We start from the raw sequence: 23,421 nt of genomic DNA on the forward strand, positions 1-23,421 counted from the left end.
CAAACAGCACGTGCCCTTGTTTTCATTCATACATAGAAATTGTATTCCCCTCCCCTCCCCCCACTCTGACAACATCACTTAATAACATGTCAAAAAAAATCTTTTTTTTTACGTGTCGCCATATGTTTGATTGTCTGTATGGATTTTTTCAAACAATATTTGCTCCAATTTTCCATAAAGCATTTAAGTTTTAATATTGTTTCTCTAACTGATACAGTTAGTTGTGGCTAGTAACGCGTACCTTCCAAACAATACAGCTAAAGTGGTAAGTACTTACTCTAAACACAAACCAAAGAGGGGAAAATATAAGTCGTGTCGTTTCTATATAAAGATAACGTGCCTTAAGGTTACGTGTATGATTTTATTGACATGATCAGTAACTGAAAAAAAAGAGAAAAAAATACTTACAATAACCACTGAAAGATCATGTTAGTGTCCACATGGTGGTGGTAACGTTTTTTACAAATATACTTTTTCTTATTTTATATTTGAAGTTTTAGAAATGCAATTTCTATGACATGTTGTAAGACACGTTTAAAATGCCTTTCTTTTTGTTAGTGTTTTTATTTTTTATTGGAAGAAAATTTTCTTTGATATTTCGTTTTGTTTTAAACTTTTATTCGTTACCTCAAACACATGTCAATTGGTAGCGATTAAGTTAGATCGTTAGCTGGGTCTATACGAATATATTAATGTTTTCTACAATAAGATGACATTTAACATGACAGGTACATTTGTTTGTTTAATACAAGAATTTCGTTTACGAAAATTGCGTTGATTTTTTAACTTAATCTCTTAATTTTTTTAATTTATACACTGTTAAAATGTTTAAAATCTTTTTTTTATTACTATTTCTTTCAGTTTTGGTCTACAGACAAGGAGCACACTTCTACCATTTTCGAAGATTTAGATCGTTACTGCTGGCAGCAACAATCAAACACCACTGCCTCTACCAATACTTCCTCAGCCTCTGTAATGCATCATTCATCACCTGCCCCTACATTAAATCCCTTACACTCGAGTTCAGTGAATCCTACGTCACCGCATAATCATCATTCGCCTGCAACACCTGTCACCACACCCACTTCGTTGACCTCAACGCCTGTGCCGCAAACACAACTGAATAGTGATGGTACAATATCGAATATCATCTCTACCGATGGCCAAATTTATACACTGACAGTATTAAATGGTAATGAACCATGGTTGAAACGAGATTCAGATGCTCACCTTAATAGTACCTTAGACTTAGATAGTCTATTGGGTACATTTCCAGGTTATATAAAATCTGAATATCCTTATGATGATAGTGGTTTTAGCACGGACGGCTGTAAGGATGTGAATAATGATGCCACAAATGTTATGAATAGTAGTAGTAGTACTGCTGGCGGTGGTGGCAACGGTTCCGGACTTGTTAATAACCAACGTTTACCTTCTTTGCTTAATACTATTTCGGTGGCGAGTAGTGGGGCTGGTAGCGGAAATGTCTCAAATGCAAATGATAGCGTTTCAACAGCTTTAAGTATTGGCCAACAATTAGATCAGTTTCATAATAACAATAATGATTGGCATATGACGGATCATAATAATGAGCAGGTAAGTTAAAGAAATTTATTCAGATAATAAATTTATAACTAATATAAGAACTGAACTAGAACTGAACTAGAACTGAACTAGAACTGAACTAGAACTGAACTAGAACTGAACTAGAACTGAACTAGAACTGAACTAGAACTGAACTAGAACTGAACTAGAACTGAACTAGAACTGAACTAGAACTGAACTAGAACTGAACTAGAACTGAACTAGAACTGAACTAGAACTGAACTAGAACTGAACTAGAACTGAACTAGAACTGAACTAGAACTGAACTTGAACTGAACTACAACTAAGACTGAACAAGAATTTCAAATCTTCCGACCAATAAACTTCCAACTTTCATTTGATGCACAAATTTAAAATTCAACCCCTTAAATTTTTCAAATTACCGCTAGGAATAAAATAAGTTTAAATAGTTAAAAAAAACAAACAAACTAATAGTTAAACAAAAAATAAAAAATAAATAATAACCCAGCAAAAACCTACATTGAAAAGTAGCTAATTCAAAAGCTAAAAAAGCCTATATTAACTTCTTTATTGCCATTATAAATTATTATTTTTAAACGAAGGCAAGTACTGAGCATGGTCGCTTACAAAAAGGCAGTTTTTTTGCTTTTTAACTCATTTCTTTTCAGTGTAAGTTTTCGCTGGGTAGTTAAAATAAATTCGTTAAGAAACTATGGACAGTTTTGTTCTTTCCTTCGTAATTATGGTGATTATTTTTTTAAGTTAAAGTAAAATAAAAATAAATTCTTTGAGTGTAAATAGCATTTTGAAATAAAAATTAAACATAAAAAAATTAGGAACAAAAAGATAGTTAAATGTAAAATAAAGTTAAAACTCGAAGTGAAAACTTATTAATACTAATATTTTACTCTAATTAATGTTTTTAAGAAAACAGAAATAATAAACACTAATAAATTCTACCTGCTAGTCAGCAAACCATTAGCTGGCGGCAGTATTGTTGTGGGCGTTGTAGGAGCCGATGACGCTGAAACGGTAACACCCAATTGTGGTAAACCACTTGACGACAGAATGCCACTGACTAAACCACCCACACTAGAGCCGGCCATCGATGAGGGTGTGTTTGGTGCACTTGCTAAACTTAAAGATCTTGGATGATTGTGTGATGCAAGGGCGGATGTATTTAAATTTTGTGCGCTGGAAGTACGGTGATGTTTACCCGAACTACCCTTTACCAAACTGCCATTATTTTTCTGGGCCATATGGGTCTGGTAGTGTTTGGCCAAGTGAGCCTTTTGACGAAAACTTTTACCACACAAAGTGCATGCGAAGGGTTTCTCACCGGTATGGGTTCGTATGTGTACATTAACGGAATATTTGTCCTTAAAACCTTTCGAACATATGGAACAATAGTGTAGGGAGCGCTCTTTGCGTTGTCCTGGTGTCGCAGAAGATGACGAAGACGACGAGGAGGTGGTGGAAGAGTTGTTAGTTGCGCTGGTGGTAGCGGTGTTACCACCCATGACCCCACCACCAGCCACCAAGCCATTACAATGGGTGGGACTGTTACTGCTGTTGGTGCTGCTACCACTACTTGAATTATTGCCATTACGATTTTGACCATTTGTTAGTGTCATATTGTTTGAGGATCCTTTGTTGTTATTCGATGTGTTGTTATTATGATTAATGATATTTGTATTGTTGTTGTTATTATGATGAGCTGTTGATAATGAACGTTTGTATTTTTTCGTTACTTTCGCTGTGGAGACAATACGCTGTGTTGAAGTAGTCACTTCCGGTTTTAATGGCTGAGGTGGTGGTTGTTGCTGCTGCTGTTGTGTTGGTATTGTTGTTGCCATACCGCCTACTGGAGTCGATAGTCTACAGGCATTATTTGGTGTTGTGGCAATTGCTGACGTATGTAGGCTTGTCAGCATTGGCTGATGTGTTGTTGTCACTGCTTGTATGCTGCCCGTGTTGGCATTTGTTGACTGTGTTGTCGCATTACCATTTGGAGAAATTTGCATCATTACATCATTTGCGCCATAGTCATTTGTATTAGATCCTGCTGTACAAAACTGTTTGATTTTCTCAAAATCATCACTAAAGGCATTTTCTAATGTTAGGAACATGTCATCAACTATTAAGCTGCTGGCTTGATTACTGGCGTTGTTATTACTGTTGTTATTTGGATTATTTGTGACTGGCGTTAGAGGACCATTTGTGACAGGTGAATGTGGCACAACCATATGGGGGTTATGACCGTTGGCAGTTTGAGTATCATCGAAAATTTGTGCAGCACTTAGTGAAGTATCGGAGAAATTTAAGCCGTCCTAAAGGGAATGAAATACAAAATATTGAAGCAAAATTTTTCTTTATATTTATGAAAAAAATGGTGAAATTGAGTTATGTGTTTGAAAAGTTGAGCGTTATTATGAAATAAAACATTTTACTTACCGTATCGACTGGAAACAATATTCTCCTCATTTCATCATCTTTTACTGTGGGTGATGTCGACATTAATGTAATACCATTGTGCATGTGTAGACCCTTTGCATAGCCTTTACCTTGTAAAGCACTACGTAATAGCGATTCAGCTGAGTTCTGTAATAAAAGAAACATGTTTGCAATTAGAAAGATTGTATAAAAAAGAATACATTTTTGTTCTAGTTCAATAATAGTTCAGTTCTAGTTCAGTTCTATTTCAGTTCTAGTTCAGTTCTAGTTCAGTTCTAGTTCAGTTCTAGTTCAGTTCTAGTTCAGTTCTAGTTCAGTTCTAATTCAGTTCTAGTTCAGTTCTAGTTCAGTTCTAGTACAGTTCTAGTTCAGTTCTAGTTCTGTTCTAGTTCAGTTCTAGTTCAGTTCCAGTTCAGTTCTACTTCTGTTCTAGTTCAGTTCTAGTTCAGTTCTACTTCTGTTCTAGTTCAGTTCTAGTTCAGTTCTAGTTCAGTTCTAGTTCAGTTCTAGTTCAGTTCTAGTTCAGTTCTAGTTCAGTTCTAGTTCAGTTCTAGTTCAGTTCTAGTTCAGTTCTAGTTCAGTTCTAGTTCAGTGCTATTCAAGTTAAAGTTTGCCCTTTTGTTTTCCAGTTCTTTAGGTGTTATGAGGCTATACTAAGCTTCCACCAAATATATTTCCATCCTTCCACCCGCAAACTATTTATGTGTTTAAGAAATCAAGTTAAGCGGAGTTTTATATAAATACTTTCTCCACTTTAAATTTCTTTCAAATTACCCCACAACTTAACTTCTTAGCAAAAAAAAAATAATAACAACTATCAAATAACTATACTTTTAATAATTTTATTGAAAAAAAAATAAAATTTAAAATATAATCACTGTACTATAAAATGTGCCAAATCAAATAACAAATAAAAAAGGAAGTTTAATATCGAAAAATCATAAAAACCAAGTGATTAAAATAAATAATAAAAAAATATTAAAAAGAAAATACAGTATTGTACACAGAAAAAAACGGAAATGTGATTTTAATTATTTCGTTTTCAGTTATTTTGTTTATTGAAGTTTAACCTATAACAAAAGTTATAGTTGATTTCTTACAAATAAATTTTATTTTTCTAGATTTTTGTTGTTAAAAAACTTTAATTATTTAGCTTGATGATTTTGAAAATGTTTGATTAGAAGTTAATTGATTTTTTTTGTAAATTATTTTTCGCTGTGTACTATAACTCAAAAAAGAAATTTAAATAATTAAAAAAAAAACTAATGTAAATAAAAAACTACTAGTAAAAGAAATTTTTTTAGAAAATACTTGCCATTTTTAAACGGAAATTAAATGAAAACCAGTGTTTATTTAATGATATTAACTAAAATATTTAATTATCAACTAATAAATAGCTGTAATTTAAATAATTTAATAAATAAGTAAATAAATAAATGAAATTTGTTGTTAATGCCAAGTATTTTTTTCTATATTTATGTATATGTAATTAATGTTTATAAATTTGTAATTTAACTGCCAATAATTTAAAATGAAAAAACTTTTAGCCAGTAATAATTAAATTAATTTAAAAAAAATAAAATTTAAAAATATTTTATGTGATTTTTTTCTACACTTTATTATGTTAAATTTATTAAATTTAGTTTTTTGTTTAACAAAAACTATGCAAACTAAATGCAATTTTTATTTAGTAAATGGTGGGGGCTCTTTCTCTTTTTTTTTTGCTATTTTTAATACAAAAACTATTTTAAAGTATCAATTAAATAAATTTAAAATAATTTATTATGTATTTTTTAATTATTATTGTATTATTTTGTTTGTTAATTAAATAATTATTTACATTGCTTTATTTTATTTTAATTTGGCATGTGTATGTAAATATTTTTTTCTATAGAAAATATATAAAAAAAACAAGATTTGTTTATAAAAATATTGAAGAAAAAAACAAAACGAAAATGCATAAAAAATCATTTTGCAATGATTTATTATTGTTTATTGTTCTATAGTTTGACTATGATAGCAAATGTATTTTTTATTGATATTGATTTCAAATAATTACAACAAAACAACAATAATTGTAAAATTTGTTATTAGAAAGTTTGATTTTGAGATTAAGTTTTTTAATTTTTATAGTTTATTAGTAATAATTTTTTTATTAAAACGTTTATAAAATGAACAGATTTTTTTATTATTTAATAAATAAAATTTTTTAATAATAATCATATAATTAAAATTTAAATAATGTTGTTTATGTTGTTCGTGTTTAATATTAAAATTGAAATATTAATTATTTGAAAAATGGTAAGTTTTTAAAGTGGTTAAAAATTGTTAATGAACTGGCAAGACGTTATGTATAATCGGAATCAATTTTCAAATCGATTTAACGTTATTCAATCGGCCGTCTGTCATAAAGTCAAATCGAACATGTTATGAGTTGTTTTATATATAGTGGCTCTGCTTCGTACCTGTAAGAAGTAAGCTTAGCAATTTAGTTAAAAATCTAATAAAAAACAAATAAGAAATTATAAACGGGTAAGGCCGACCATAAAATACCTAACATTTTTTTCAAAAAATATAATATGATTTAGTTGCCATAATAAAGCATTTAAATTCAATAGTATCTTGCCTCAGATATACATACTAAAGCCGTTTACTGTTTAATAAAATTGTAGACATTTTAGTGTAATTTTGATGGAGGCTTTTCATAGTAGCTAGGACCAAATTTCATTGAATTATCTCCAAGATTTGCGACCTGTAGTTTGATTGCAAGGTTAACAAGCCCTATTCGGGAGTTGTAGACTTTGTAATGGGGGATAGGTGAAATAATGGACCGATGTTAACCATTTTCAATTGGTTTCGTCTACGGTGCCATAAAAGATTACGTGCCAAATTTCATTAAATTCTTTCCAAAATTGCTTCCTGTAGTTTGATTACAAGGTTTACAAGCCTTGTATGGGGGCTAGATGAACTAATGGACCGATCTTAACCATTTTCAAAAGGCTTCGTCCCATTTCATTGATTTATTTTTAAAAATTGCGACCTGTAGTTTGATTACAAGGTTTACATGGACGGACGGACAGACGGTCGGACAGACAGACGGACGGACGAACGGACAGACAGACGCTAAATCGACCCAGAAAATGATTCTGAGTCGATTGGTATACTTTAAGGTGGGTATATAACAAATATTATTGTGTGTTACAAACATTAGCACAAACCCAATATACCCTCCCTACTATAGTGGTGTAGGGTATAACATCTATGAATGTATAGTTGATAATTTTTATTTAGAGCATACACCGGCGTATAGAGAGGCAGATAAAAAATCACCACTACACACACATTATTGGTATTTTTTCCATGAAATTGCACTGAAAAAATATTTGGTTATTTTCAATTTTGATGATTATATTGCACTACTATAAATTGGGAATATTTATAAACAATGGACATGAGAATGATCCATTCTTCACATAGAAAGAACATTTCAAATTAAAATGTATCAAATAAGAACGATCTTATTTAATTGTTATGCATTCTAGAAAATTATTTAGGGTGTATGTTGTTTTTGTAAATTATGTTCCTGTTTTTAAAGTTGTATTTTTGTTTTTTTTCAAATTGCGTTTTCAATTTCTGAAACAAAGCGACATCAACCCACTTTGTTGAATGCTGCCAAGCAACTAAATAAAATATTTGTATTTTTGACGCTATTTTTGAGAAGTTCGTATGCGATCGTGCTGTATACATGTGAACTGCCGAAAATCTTCGTATTAAGAACAATACTAGCGCCGACGTCTGATTTAGAGTTCTATAAAACTGAGTTTTGCAGTCCCTAATTGGAGGGTACGGTTGTATGGGGGCTATGTGATATAATGGACCAATTTCAATACCGTTTTTCCTTAGATCAAAAGACGCCAAATTTCATTCATGACAAACGGATAGACAGACAGAGGGACATAGCTAAATCAGGAAAAGATTTTTAGCCGGTTGGTGTACTTTAAGGTGGATGTAGGATCAGTATTTGTAGGTGTAACAAACATCGGCACAAACGCATAATGTTCTCCCCTCAATAGTGATGTAGGGTATAAAAACAAGTAGGATGAATAGTCGGTTATTGCCGATTATTTTCCCTTAATTCCGGAATATATTCTTGACAAAAAAAGAGGTTTTCTAGAAGAAAGCTCATATGAATAAGGATAAATTTGGGCCTATCCTTATTCATTGTTAGAGGAATTTACATCTATAGCAAATAATGCACCGATTTCAACAATAGCTTTCGTCTTTGGGTCAAAAGAAGAGTACATGACCAATTTTATCAAATTATCTTGAAAATTGCGACCTGTAGTGTGCGCACAAGCTATACATTTACACATAGACGGACAGACAGAGATACGGATAGACGGATAGACAGACGGATAAACGGATAGACAGGCAGACGGACGGTCCGAGATACAAAGCTAAATCTACACAGAAAGTGATTCTAAGCCAATTGGTTGATATACTTTAAGTCACAAACGCCTCACTACAGTGGTATAGGGTATAAAAACAAGAGTGATATAATCGGCGTGCCGAATCCCACCATCAAAACGTGCACCGAAGTCAAAAAATCTAAATTTTACCAAACGTTAAAGAATTAATAGGGTGAATTATAGACCGCTCTTCATAGTTTTCTTCTGAAGTGGAAATTTTATTTTATTATTTCCTTTTTCGTCATTTGTATGTTTTGTAGGAACAATTATCGGTTTCAGGGAGGGGTGTAAATGTTCCTCTTTCCTCCTGTGGATCCGCCAAGGTCTAAGCCAATTGGTTGATATACTTTAAGTCACAAACGCCTCACTACAGTGGTATAGGGTATAAAAACAAGAGTGATATAATCGGCGTGCCGAATCCGACCATCAAAACGTGTACCGAAGTCGAAAAATCGAAATTTTACCAAACGTTAAAGAATTAATAGGGTGAATTATAGACCGCTCTTCATAGTTTTCTTCTGAAGTGGACATTTTATTTTATTATTTCCTTTTTCGTCATTTGTATGTTTTGTAGGAAAAATTATCGGTTTCGTTGAGGGGTGTAAATGTTCCTCTTTCCTCTTGTGGATCCGCCAAGGTCTATACTAGCCTTAATGACCCTCATGAACTCCATATTATTAGGGACTCATTTAACCCTATCCCCTATAAAAAGAACCCTTCAAAATTTGACTCAAATGTCCACAGTTGTATTTAACAATAAATGTCTTAACTATATCAGAGTCAAGGTTCAATTCAACTTAAATATTTTATTGTGACAACTAAATCACATTTTATTTTTGTAAAAGGTGTAGAGTATTGTATGGTCAGTATCGCCCGACTATAATTTCTTACTTTCTTTCTGGGGCTTTACAGAACACTTTTGACCAAGATTATTCATTGACTATTTTTCTCTTATGTCACCAATTGCTGGGCAATACAGTCGATGTTTAATGTAGTGCAATTTTATGAAGGAAGCTGTAGTCTTTGGGTATGCTCAATGCTTCTAAGACAGGGAAACTTTTGTTTAGAAACTTTTGTTTTTTGTACGAATGAGAATAATATCAAAACAAATTTCCGAGTACAAGAAACTTCGTATGACGAGGTGATTGATCCTCTTTCCTATGCAAACCGATACTTTAATGACCCCGATGAGGTTTCTGAGATTAAATCTAGAGTTTTTTTCTAGGCTAGATTTTCTTAATTTCAAAACAGGTGGGTTAATTTTTCAACCTTTTTTTAACAATTATTAAGTATTAAGTCTGATGTTTGCTTTTATATAAGCCAAGCAGACAAAAGAATTCACTTGTTCGGAATTTTCATCTTTCACTATTATGTCAGCATGGTTATTTTCTTCTATGTCCTCAGACAGGATATGGTTATTTCCTTTACAAAATTGGTTAAAATTTAAACACATTTTTTTATTTTTTTTTTTACAAAAATCTACTTTTTCCACTAACTACAATCTTTCAAATAAAATCAAAAACTTTTCTTTATAAAATGAAACCTCACTGCTAAACTTATAATAGTTAATTGAATGTCCCCTAACTACAGACATTTGTATATCTGTAATATAAATTACATTCATTTATAATATCCTTAACTAATTGAAATATCTCGTTAATTGTATACAAACATATGTAGTACCTTATGTTTATAGACAAATTTAATAAATTGTAGATATGAATATAAAACTATTACTTCTGTAGTCAAGTTATATACACTGAATCAAACACTGTAATTTATTTATTCAGTTTTTTCCATTTGTAACATTTACATCCCTCAGGATGTCTTCAATTAAATTGTCATTATCATTAGAATTAATTTACATTGCCTTTACATACATACATATGTACATATTTATGTATTAATACACATCATCAAATGTGGTCAATTGTAATGACTTGGCTGCTTTCACTATTTGATTTGATGACATATTAGTATTTTATAACAGTTTCATACATTCAGCTGACAATGTCATTAATTTTATTCAATCTGATAAATACACTAGCAAGTATTTTATTAAGTATATTGAAATGGTTAAATTAATTCAACTAGACGATAACTACAGCACTAAAGCGGAAAATTGGAAAGCTAATTTTAAAAAGAATTTGAAAATATTTACAACAATTTAATAAATAATATACATAAGTAGTGTAATGAAATGGAAATTTATTTAGTTAATAAATTTATTTAAAAAAAAAATATTTTGCAATTTTTTGTTGGCAGTTTTATTTTAAAGATAAAGTTTGATATGTTTGTTAAAGTACAAGTTATTTGAAATGTACAACAATTTTATTTGGAGATATAAAAATCAAACAATACGATAAATGTGAGAAAAATACGAAATTCTGTGACAACAAGGAAAAGTACATTAATTAATGGTAGCGTGTTGTAATGTCCATAGACGTTATGACACTAAATTGAGTCATAATGTCTCTGGTCGTTATGACAATTTCTAAAATGTCACAATGTCCACGAGCAATGGTACATAAAGTCCATGGATTTAAAGAGTCCATTTATCAAAAATAGGCAAAGACGATGTTCAAAATACCCCAGAGTTTGAAAACCCTGCGCACGGCCAAAGGCCGGCTATTTAGGACTCTTTCTAATTGGAGTCCAAAATATAACATATGTTTCTTAAATAGTAAACAAATTTTCCAATACATTTATGTTTTAAAAGTGTCACAATGTCCATGGACATAATGACATTTTAAAAAAGTAACATAATGTCCACATATGTCTATATAAGACTTATTTAAGTCGAATTGCATCGCTATGCTCGCATTTTTGAAAAAGTTATGACTGTTAAAGCTGTTTTTCCGTGGGCAACCTATATGGCGGCTGTGTGAAAATGTGCACCGATATTGTCCATTTTCAATACTCTAGCTCTTTCCAATTGGACTCTTTAGTGCCTTCAACAGACAGACATAGATAGATCATCTAAGAATTTAATGAGGACCCTGAATATGTATCTACTTTTGTGGGTCTATGATCAATATATTTCGTTGTGCTACAAACGGAATGACAAAATCAATATATGCTCCATCTTTTTTGATGGTGGGTATAAAAAGGTAAATGTTACAGCGCAAAAACAGTACTGGCACCAAGTGTTGATCTACTAGCAAGTGAAGTGTCTTCGTCATCCAGCAATAGTCAGCAAAATACTACTCCGTGGTAGATAATGCGTGTACAGTAGGGTGGGTCGAAAAAAAAGTTGAGCCAGTCACCCCCTACGATTAAATATATGTTAATAACATTTCCAAAAATATAAAAAATATTTTTTTGCCACGCCTAGAAATACCGCCCTTTTTGTTTTTTATATACTACGCCGCCATTTTAGGTCCGACCGTAACATATCATATATCAGTGAATGTGGCTTGTCGGCAGCTACATTTCACTCTTAGACGACTTTTTAATTCAACATCATATTCTATGCGCGACTTCTGATATCTCGGATCCTTCCCCAAAATCAGTAATTGCGGCTATGAAGGATTAAAGAGCATTTAGTAATATAAAATATTTGCTTTTAAAATGTTCACTTTTATGCATAAACACCTATTTTATAGATATTTAAAAATGTTCAAATATGCGTTAATAGAAAACATCATTAAATAAATTTCTAGACAAAATATATGTATTTATTTTTCCGTTACAAACCAAATTGGATCTACGGATCCTTAAGTCCATTATCAAAATCAATATTTAGTAGTAGTTGTTAATAAGTAAGAAAAATTTTATTAATAAATACTTACAAATAATACATTTATTTTTTTAATTTTTTTATATTGCATGAACTAAAATAAGTAAATAAAAGAAAAGTAAATTTATAGTAATAAAAATTTAGCAAATTAATAATTATTATTAAAGAATTTAAATAAACTTCAACTATGCTTGTAGATTTTGACGAGATTCGAGCTGTTGGTATTGCTCACGACTTCTTAATTTTGCAAATATGTAGCCAACACGGTTGTGTATGAATATTTGAACATTTTAAAATATCCGTAAAATAGGTGATTAGGCGTAAAAGTGAACCTTTTTTAAAGCAAATATGTTATATCATTAAATGCTCTTTAATCCTGCATAGCCGCAATTACTGATTTTGGGGAAGGATCCGAGATATCGGAAGTCGCGCATAGAATATGACATCGAATTAAAAAGTTGTCTAAGAGTAAAATGTAGCTGCCACAGCCACAAACACTGATATATGATATGTTACGATCGAACCTAAAATGGCGACGTAGTAAAACAAAAAGGGCGGTATTTCTAGGCGTGGCAAAAAAATTATTTTTATATTTTTGGAAATGTTATTAATATATATTTAATCCTAGGGGGTGACTGGCTCAACTTTTTTTTTGTCCATAGAGACCGACCCACTCTAGTGTACAGCTTTAACTCTGAATGAATAGTTGAAAAAGATAATTCAAGAGATCATATTTAGTCAATCCCACGACACTCCAAAGGAAAATTCGGATTCTCCCACAAGATGTGATTAAAACCTAAGAAGAAAACGAACTCCACGTCTTCTATAAACAGTCGAAGCCGAGCCATACTTTACTCAAAAGAACCTCAAGTCAGAATCCTGCGACTAAGCGTGGCAATGAAAGGCCAAATTATCCGAAGACAAACACGGCGACATCAAGTTCGAAGCTACGGACATTTCAAAAGAAGTCCTGAACAACGAAGAAGGAAAAGCTAGACAGTGGAAAGGAAATGAGCCGCCATCTTACGCCAAAGTTGCAAGAAGAAGTCACCGATATGATCAGTACGACATGATCTGTACAATGCCGGTAAACCGAAAGTCAAAAAAGTCCTATATGCCAGCAGATTAAAGTAGAAGATCTGATCCACAAAAAGGTAGTAGATAACGCAATCGCTTTAAAGGCAAAAATTCATTAGAAAGTATGAGCTGGAAGTACAGCATGGGCATCATGTTGATAAGGTTGACATGTCACCAATGTGTTAGCAACCTAAGGGACATTGTTAAAAGTAGGGATACTTTTTACTATGTATGCGTTAAGCACGGACTGGCAAAGTATAACGATCTTCCAGTGCTCTTGAAGTCCATTGTTTACATAAAAGGATAGTGAGATCAACCGGATAATGTCTTCTGCAGAAAATATGAAGTTGAGGGAACTCTATTTGTAATATGCTAATCTTTTCATGAATAAAGGAATGACATACTTCGTGTATAAAGTTGTGATATTTAAAATTGGGAGAAAGCCAGAGGGAAATCACACACTAAAGCTTTAATGAAACCTTGGACAACTCGAATATAGGTTCCCGGATTAAATCACAAAAATATTTAACATTTCTACGCTGATTTAGAGTCTCGCCCGTGATCATGTAACTTATGTCACAAGAACTTTTTTATTTATTTGTCCATAACAATACAATTACAAATCATATTCTGACCTGATTTACCGAGCTGGTTGAAGATGACTACACGCCCGATGTAGTGTAGCAGACCAGAGCCTGGGGTGGGAATCGATTGACAGACTAGCAGAGGAATCAAAATATATCGTCTTGCATTGAATAATTGTAATATTCCCATCAAAATATCCCGTAAAATAAAGTAATTTAACTATTGTTTGTAGTCCTGTTTGAATCTAACTTGTATGTGTTGAACCATTCTTCCTAAATGTAGAGTAGAGATTTTATATTCTTAAACATTTCCAGGTCTTGTAACGCGGATACTGACTTTTTACTAGCCTTAAGTTATAAAGAGCGTAGAGTAAAGTGTTCATTTGTAATCGACATATGCCGTAGTGGGTATTTTTATACCCAATCCAGTACTTGTAGCTTAAATAAGTGGACCAAACCAATTAGTTATTTTTTGTACTAATAGAGGACATTTAAGGCTACTAGACCTAGATGGGTATTGGGAAATTCCTCTCCCCACATTTTGTAGGGCTATTAATTTATTACATTTGTGATTTTGTAAAATTGCTCAAAGTTGGCCCATTAGGTCTCCACCAGTGAATATCCTAATATTACCAAAAATAATTATTTTAAATATTTTTATTCTTACTTTATCTATCCAAAAAAAAGATTTTTTGATATCAGTCTCCTACTATTTTCTAGAATTTTTCTAAAATGCCAAATGGGTATTTTACTACCCATTCGGAGTTAATGGGTTAAAAAAAATATATTTTATTTTTCTCGTGTTCAAGCGAGATTCTTACATTATACGTAATTAATCCATATTTGTATTATCTTACTACAATGTCTTCTAATTTGGAACAAACTCTAATTTTCTAGAAATCTTATGCAAAATAAATCATGAATTACATTAAAAATCATTAATTTTACTACCCATATACATACATTTTATGTACATAAATAATTTATTATCCATGTGTAAAATGTTTTAAGTGTTAATGTCTAGTAAAAACAAACCATATTAGGAAAAACATTAATTAAACAGGCAGCAGTCGTCAGGCCACTCTACTCCAATAAACTTTTAGCCTCTTTTGACACACATCCATAAGTAAAGTATGAAACAACGAAGCGGCCATAATCTTACAAACTGAAAATTACCAACGAATACTTAACTTTATGTGATCTTTATGCATCGACATCTTCGCATTTAATCTAGTAAATAAAATATAAAAATAATAAAAACAGATAACAAAAAATGTTAAGAAAAATAAATCTAATGATGAAAATAAACAAAATAAAGTAAAACAACGATGTCTATTGAGGTGTATAATATAAAAGATGGAAAACTTTCATAGAAATAAAGAAATATGTACACACAACTCTCTATATGTATAAACATAGATACTGACATGAGCACGTTTATATTTAAGACATTGAACGAACGTCGTCATGCGTTTATACTTATGTTTAAATGTTGTAAGTCCATACGTTTTATACTACGTACCATTTTTAACCTCAAAGTTCAAACATTAAAAGCAATTAAGACGCGTGCTTGTAAGCGCCTCATTGACTCTAAATAAAGCAAAATGGTACACAAACTAAGAGACGGACGGACGGACGGTTGTATAGAAGGACAGACATGCTAACTTCAATGAATGAATGAGTTAATGTAAGTATGACTACAAGTACCCGGTTGGAAAAAAAATCATTAATTATTTAGTAATAGGGGTTAAAGCAATTAAATATGTTTATGTGGTAAAATATTTTATAATCAGTCGTCACGATAATGTCACCAATTTTTTTCCTCGCAATTAATTAATAGGTATTATTCTTTTATCATATATTTAATGTGTAATATTGTAAATAGCTACTTTTAAAGATCAAGTAAAATCTATGCCTCAGTTCTAGTACAGTTTTAGTTCAGTTCTAGTTCAGTTCCAGTTCAGTTCTAGTTCAGTTCTAGTTCAGTTCTAGTTCAGTTCTAGTTCAGTTCTAGTTCAGTTCTAGTTCAGTTCAAGTTCAGTTCTAGTTCAGTTCTAGTTCAGTTCTAGTTCAGTTCTAGTTCAGTTCTAGTTCAGTTCTAGTTCAGTTCTAGTTCAGTTCTAGTTCAATTCTAGTTCAGTTCTAGTTCAATTCTAGTTCAGTTCTAGTTTAGTTCAATTCTATTTAAGTTCCAGGTGAAGTTTTAGCTAATATCGACAAAGCTCAAGATATAGGGAATAGTTTTTTTTTAATAGTAGAAATTTAATTTTCAACATAGGATAAGTTATCACACAGTCTTGACCAATTATGATTTCAATAAAAGCCATTCCTTAAAAAGAAACCGAGATTTTAAGCAAGTATAAATGTATAGTCGGAAATGGACGACCATATGATACCCTACGCCAGTCAGTATTGAATAAATCATTTAATTTGTTTTATAGCTTTAGTCCGGTTTATATAACCCTACACCACTATAATGGGAAGAGTATAATGTGTTTGTAACACCCAAAAGTATTTGTCCTACACCCACTTTAAAGAATTCCAATCGGCTCAGAATCACTTTCTAAGTCAATTTAGCTATGTCATTGTATTCGTTCTATTTGGGGGTACGATTGTATTGGAAGATAGACTGAATAATGGACCGATTTAAACCATTTTCAATAGCGTTCATCTTTGGACTAAAGAAGAGTTTGAGTTAAATTTCATCTACTTAGCTTAAAAAATTGATACCTGTAGTGAGCGCACAAGTTTTACATGAACAAACAGACAGACAGTGGTGTAGAGTATAACAATGTATTCTTGGACTAGTTTTTGAAAATTCCCTACTGGGTTACCAAATATAGTTACAACTAATATTCTGTATGTAAGTTGTACAAAAATGTTTTTCAGCTTTAAATAAAAAACATCTTGAAATAATGAAGTAAAAAATCAAATAAATAATAAGAAAAGTAGCAAAATGTTGTATTTGTTTTATGTTCAAAATAGAAACCAGAGGGAAAACAAGCACCTGTGTTAGATAAAAATACAATCTGAAAAAAGCGCCGAATAAAAAATATATAAATAAAATTCACAAAACAACAAACATTAAACACCACTTGTTACATGAGAGATTATATTAGAAAATAAACGTTAAAAACAGCCACTAGTAGTTTAAAACTAAAAAAGAAAAATAACGCATTTTTATAATGAAAATATAAAGATGAGACTGCAATACATTCGTTTAGAAAAAAAAAAAACATTTTGAACTACATGACCACGTACGGGTAAGTGTACAAGTAAAAGTGGGCGAAGATTAGTCAAATTAGAATGACAACATAAAGTTCAATATATTTTAGATCAAATTTCTTTATTCGTAAATTTTTTGTAGTGTTTGGTTTTGATTTTTTTTATTGTGTCACTATTAATGTCGATATTTGATCGCGCCAACTAATTCGGGGAGGATCGATGGTATATGTTGTCATAATATCCGATATATCCTCTTGTACTTGTTTACTTCTTCTGCACTAATGTTGCTGATTTAACTCATTTCAGTCCTTTTGGCTTACACTCATCTCTACTTAATTTAAAATATTATAACGTTATAACTGTTGGTTGTAGCAACCAAACTGTCAGTCTTCTTCTTGTTTTTCTTTAAATAGTATAGTTTTTCATATATATAAGTTGACTCGGTGTGTAGTCGCCTGGCGCTTAAAACTAATTCCCCAATCGACATGTTTCGATCTTTTTCATCCATTTGCCGTTGTAGCTAAAGCTTCTTTTCTTTCGGATTTAAACACACTCATTTACAAAATAAACTAACGAACGTCTAAGCAAATGCTGGAAAATCAAAAATACAAACAAAGAAATACCGTCAACATACAATGTTGAAAACAGTCTATAGACCATATACATACATACGTACTACATACATATAATATGGCAAACGATTACAAGAGATCTTTCGTCATTGATAAGTTTTAAGTGAAAAATTTTCCTTTTTTCATGATTTTCTTCCATCTTTAATCAGTTGAAGAAACGGTCACGCCAGTCATTGTTACAATATGCATTTACGGCTAGCAACAAGGTAGCTACAACAACAACTACAAACAAATATTGAGAAATATGATGTTAAAAATTTGTCTGTGCTGCCGAGCGTTGTCTATTATGATTCACCATAACATTATAAATTTTTCATTCATTTGCTGAAATGTTAAGCTGTAACTAAAGGCTTCATTCTGCTCTCTGCCCCGACATTGGAAGTGTTAAAACAAACATTATTGTTAAAAATTTTAAATAAATCACCTGTAAGATTTATGATTTAATTATAAGAAAATATTCTCTATTTTATTAGGGGAAAAAAGAGTAAAGTCATAAAGTCGGTAGCGTACTGCGGGCCATAATCGAATACACTTCCAGCATCATATGGGTATCAAGCCACTCCGAAATAAAAAGAAGCTTATCTGACGAACACTTAGTTATTTCTAGGAACTGACAACTGTCCAGTTAAGTATATAGTTTTTCGGTTCCCATAAAGTAATTTTATCCCTAAATTTACTGCGGTCTATGTTAACCACTCGATGCATGTATGCTAATACAAAGCTTGCCTAATAATAAAGTTGTGCAACATTGATCATTTCTGATATTTATGTGGCCTCCTCAGTTGAAGATGTGTATATGTCAACAGTCTACAAGTTGGAGATGACAATCCAACTTTTGCTAACATAGGGCATATATGTGTTCCTTTTTAATACCTTAATGTAGCACCTCAGTACTTAGAACTTATATTATTTTGTTAAATAGAATTCTTTTCCAATTAGGGATTTCAAAATATCCTTTTGATGGCAGAGATAAGCTAATATACAGAAATCGAAATAAGATCCATCACACTTATCAGTTATATGACACATTCATTGAGAAAACATCAAACGAAATCATTCTATATAGAAAGAGATCCATGCTCTGTATCGTATTTATTTAATATCAAGTGCCAATGTCTAAACCTAAAGACACTTTTCGGAGGTGATTGGGTTAAATCGCAGCCACCATGTCATCCCGAAGGTACCTCCAATAACTTAGATAAGACAAAGTCTGAAACTCTACCCTACTACTTATTCTCGTAGTACCAGATAAGATAGGTTCTCTGGCCGAAAATATATTTGTCACCACCCGATAGCACAAATTTTATATCCTCCACCTCCTTCAGTGGTAATACTTAGTGGGTATATATAACTTTATCATTCGATGTGTAACACCCAGATAATTTCATCTAAGACCCAACAAAGTACTGGGTCCTTATCAAATCCTGAGTCAGTTTTTCTATGCCCGTCTGTCTGTGTAAAACACGCTCACGTAAAAACAAAGCAAAGCATATTAAAACAAGTAAGATTCCCACCAAAAAAACATATACCGTAAAAGGAATACTCTTTTAAAAAGCGATATTACTCATCGAATTTATAGAAGAGGGCCTTATATGAGAGGAGGGGTAAATAATTAACCATTTTTCATAAATTTTTTTCATATTTTTTTTAGACCGATTTTGGTTTATATAAAAAATATTAGCATCGAATATTAGTTCACAAAACTTTCCACATTAAATTCGGTAAAAAGATTTACGTTCCTATAAAAATTTCTCAGGTTTCGTAAGAAACGTACTTATGTCAAATTTTATTTCTACACTCGCACTTTTAAGGCAGTAATGAGCGTTAAAGTAATTATCTGGAGGGGACCTTATATGAGGGTACCGATCCTTATAAAATTTGCTACAGAGGATTTTGTTCGTAAGAGACTTACTTGTGTGAAATTGCATTGCTGAAACAATGCAAAACAATGATAGACAGATTCTGGCTCGCATGAAACTTATGTATGTCGAATTTCAACGCTATACTCGTACTTTTATAACAGATGTATGGAGGCTATCCGAAAACGTGGACTAATCTAGCTCATTCCGTTCGGACTCTATCGTGCTTTCAACAGACAGAAAGACAGACGACATGGCTAGATCGTCTAAGCATTTAAGAAGGACCCAGAATATATATACACACAATTCATCCGAAAAAGACAAAATAAGAATTTAAGAAGGACCCAGAATATATATACTTTTGTGGGTCTATGATCAATATTTCGATATGTTACAAACGTATTGGCAAAATCAATATACCATCTCTTTTGATGGTGAGTATAAAAATTCGGCCAGGTTGGTATTAAAAGTAAGCCAAATCGGTTCACGTTGGAGAATGTTATAACATATATGAGTCAAAATTTAAAAAACTTCGAAAAATTTAGGTTTTTTTACACCAGTTTTTTCACAAAAACTGTGCAATATAACACCATGAAAATCACAACAATTTTGCTCCTCCATGTCCCTTCCCGAAAATCATTTTCCGATCGGAGCACAATTGGACATATAACTTCTTACCTAAAACAAAATTTAGACTTTAGGAGAATTCAGTCCATTGGAATTCAGTACCTAGCAATTTTGTCACATAGTCCTGAAGTACCTATAATTTACGGTTAACTTTAGCTACAGACTCTCCAGGTGACCACTCTCTTGCATACAAAGGAAAACTAAAGTGGCGGTTGTCTTCACACTAGTTTACAACACCAAAGAGTAAATAGAGAGGTTAGACGTAAATGGAAATCACTGTATATTTCGGATGAATTGTGCCTCTTTATCATTCTAAGATGGTGTTTCGAACCATTAAAAAATCAGATGCAAGTTTTCTATGGTAGGATCATTTTGGAAACTATTTGATAGTTGAGTCGTTTCTTGGCTGTCGGTGCTAAAAGCTCATAAAGCTTAGATGTTATTTTTAGGCCCAGAAATTAAATAAGCTAAACGGATGTAAAGACAAAGAATATTTTCCAAAAAGCTATAATTTTTTGTTACGAATAATGCTGTAAAAGGAACAAGCAAACATTCCGGAGAAATTTTCTATGATAGAAATAAAAATCAAAAATCTCAAAGAACACACATTAGGTTAAATTCTTAAAAAGTCTATGAAGCACCGCAATACTTTTAGGTACGAATAACTTTTTCATACGCATAATCATGCACATTTTCCATTTAATCAACCATAAGGTAAAATACTTCTGAATAAAAACTATTTAAATGGAAGTGAGTATTGATTGCTTTTACGTGAATTTCTTTTTAACCTCAAAAGTACTTAGTTTCAGATGCGATGTGATCTCCATTATCATACATTGTTTATTTAATTTTCTATAGTTTGGTATATTTTGTTTTTTGTAATTTCTTGCATTTAGTTTTTCATCTCATCACTTTGATTTTGACTGACAACTGCCGCTTCTTAACATGCAACAATAAACACACAGTCATCCCAAACAATTTGAGTTGAGTTTTGTGTGTTGTTTGCTGCTGCTGCTGTCTGATGTTGTTGTTATTGCTACGGTGTTGCTGCTACTAAACAGACATGTGCAGCTGTTAACATGAGCTTTTATGCGTTTCCTTAAGTGGTAACCTCCGTTTTTTGTTGTTATTTGCTGATGTTGCATTCATATGTTTTCATTTTTATTGTTGTTGTTGTTGGTTTTGTAACCATTACATGTTGCATTTTTTCTAAATATACACTTTTTTTAAGATCGTTTCATTGTTACTGTATGTTTTTTTTGTTTCTTGGCTTTGAACATCGATAAAATAATTAACGCAATGTCAGCGACGTTGTCAGATCAGAGAGCGAAAGAGAGAAACAACAAGAAAAAAAACATAAGTTTTGTTATGGCGGCATGTTGATTTTGATCTTTGCTGCATTTTGCTTCAATTAACATTTTTCATTATTATCATCATTGTCGTCACAGTCATCTCCATCATCGGCCCCAACGTCAGCGTTCTTCATCATCATAAGCCTCAACATCATTGATGTGGCTTATAAGGTAAAAAGTATTTTACGAAATCCAATCGACAGACAGACAGAAAGACCAACTTATGTATGTACCACAAAACAATCATTATTTTCATTATTATCGTCATCATCAATGAAAGAATGAGAGGATCTCCACACTACCTTACTTAACTATCAATGAAAATTTTTAAAAACAAACCGTTAGATGAAATGTTTCATTTACTAATAAGTCTAATCATGAACAACCACAACAACAACAAAATTAAAGTACGCACAAAAAACACAAAACAGACAATTTTGAAACTCTTAATCATTGTTTAACAAGTGTACGTAAGTAATTTGTAAATTGACAGCGGGATGAGGTCAAAGAATATTCCTGCCTCTTAATTGATGTTGATGTTTGTACAAAGAGAGTTGCAGTTTAGAGTGGAGTGCTAAAGAAACAAATTAAAGAATGGACGTGTAAGGTAAAATTATATTGTATAGTGTAAACTGGATGAACAATAACTTAATATATAATAATAGTGTCTTTATGAAATATTTATTTCGGTATTTATTCTCTATAATTAGGTTGTAGCTTTTTCTTCACCACACTCCATGATCTTGACACCCTATAACTATTTGGCGCCATCGAATGCAGTAAGGTTACCTTCTTCTCCAGAAGCTACAGTATATGATTGCTACTAATAGATCAGGTGCTGACGTAAAGCCAATATGATTTCGACCGTAGTCACTTCTGTTTCGTCGCTCGAGTATGACAGCGTTGGGTATTGCACTAACAGACCTCGTTATGCCTCATTAGTAATCACCTCCATTTGGTCCCGGCGTAGCCCTTTTTAACGTAGATGGTGTTACGTGAAGATTTACCTAAATGGTGATCGTGTTTAGTCCATATGTGGCATTAGGTAGAAGAGATTGTGAAGGTCCGTTGGGTATTGCTCTCACAGACCACGTTATGACGCATTAGTAATCACGTCTTCTTTGGTCCCGGCGTGGCCCCTTTTAATGTAGATGGTATTACGTGAAGATTCTCCTAGATGGTGATCGTGTTTAGTCCGTAGGTGACATTAGGTATTTTTTAGATATGATCACATGCTTGCTCTGGTTTAGTTCTGTGCTATTCACGGCGGGCTTTACCTCAACAAGAGTAGTATTCAGCATTTCCTTTTATTTATGTTCGCTTTAACAGGGTGGTCAGGGACGCAGGATCTCATTAGGCCAATATTCTGACATGTCGAGATTCTCCGAAATGTCGATCTTGTTTGGTCTAGAGCTGGCATTGGGTATCTTTAATATGTGATCACATGCTTGCTCTGGTTGGGTTTGTTATTATAATACTTCTGTACGTATTTTTCCGGGTGATCAGGGACGCAAGATCTCATGAGTCCAACGTCTTGGCATTTTAGTTTTAACCTAAAACCTTTGGACTGACGGAACCAAATTGTTCTTTAAAGTTACTCAATGCTCCGTGCTGTCACAAAAACATGACTCTCTAATGAAAATTGTAATATGTGCATCCTAAGAAACCCCAAATATCACAAGATCGCCCAAATTAAAAAGACTTGATTTCAGAATGTCATAATGGGTCAAATGTAACCGAGTGAATTTAATGCTATGTATCCTAACTTGGAAAACTATAAATTACTTGATTCATATTTACTAAATTTTTAGAGTTCACAGTAAAATTTAGAACCCAA

General features: G+C 32.2%; 2 protein-coding genes across 2 annotated transcripts in view; one reads left to right on the forward strand and one right to left on the reverse strand.

Moving 5' to 3' along the window:
• LOC111680609 (myb-like protein Q) overlaps window positions 1-2,420 on the forward strand; it is a 66,507-nt gene extending 64,087 nt beyond the window's left edge. Inside the window, exons 4-5 of the mRNA XM_046947913.1 lie at window positions 862-1,596; window positions 2,403-2,420. Coding sequence (XP_046803869.1) covers window positions 862-1,596; window positions 2,403-2,420 — 753 coding nt within the window. The remainder of the gene's footprint in view (window positions 1-861; window positions 1,597-2,402) is intronic.
• On the reverse strand, window positions 1,853-23,378 carry LOC124419275 (DEP domain-containing protein DDB_G0279099-like). The gene is made up of 3 exons (XM_046947914.1): window positions 23,370-23,378; window positions 4,021-4,167; window positions 1,853-3,896 (listed from the first exon to the last, which is right to left on the reverse strand). Exons 1-3 carry the CDS (start codon window positions 23,376-23,378, stop codon window positions 2,523-2,525), a joined length of 1,530 nt encoding a protein of 509 aa, XP_046803870.1. The 3' UTR covers window positions 1,853-2,522.
• Window positions 23,379-23,421: the final 43 nt, after the last annotated feature.

The sequence above is a fragment of the Lucilia cuprina genome, chromosome 4 (genome assembly GCF_022045245.1).
Source record: "Lucilia cuprina isolate Lc7/37 chromosome 4, ASM2204524v1, whole genome shotgun sequence".
In the NCBI taxonomy this organism is placed as follows: domain Eukaryota; kingdom Metazoa; phylum Arthropoda; class Insecta; order Diptera; family Calliphoridae; genus Lucilia; species Lucilia cuprina.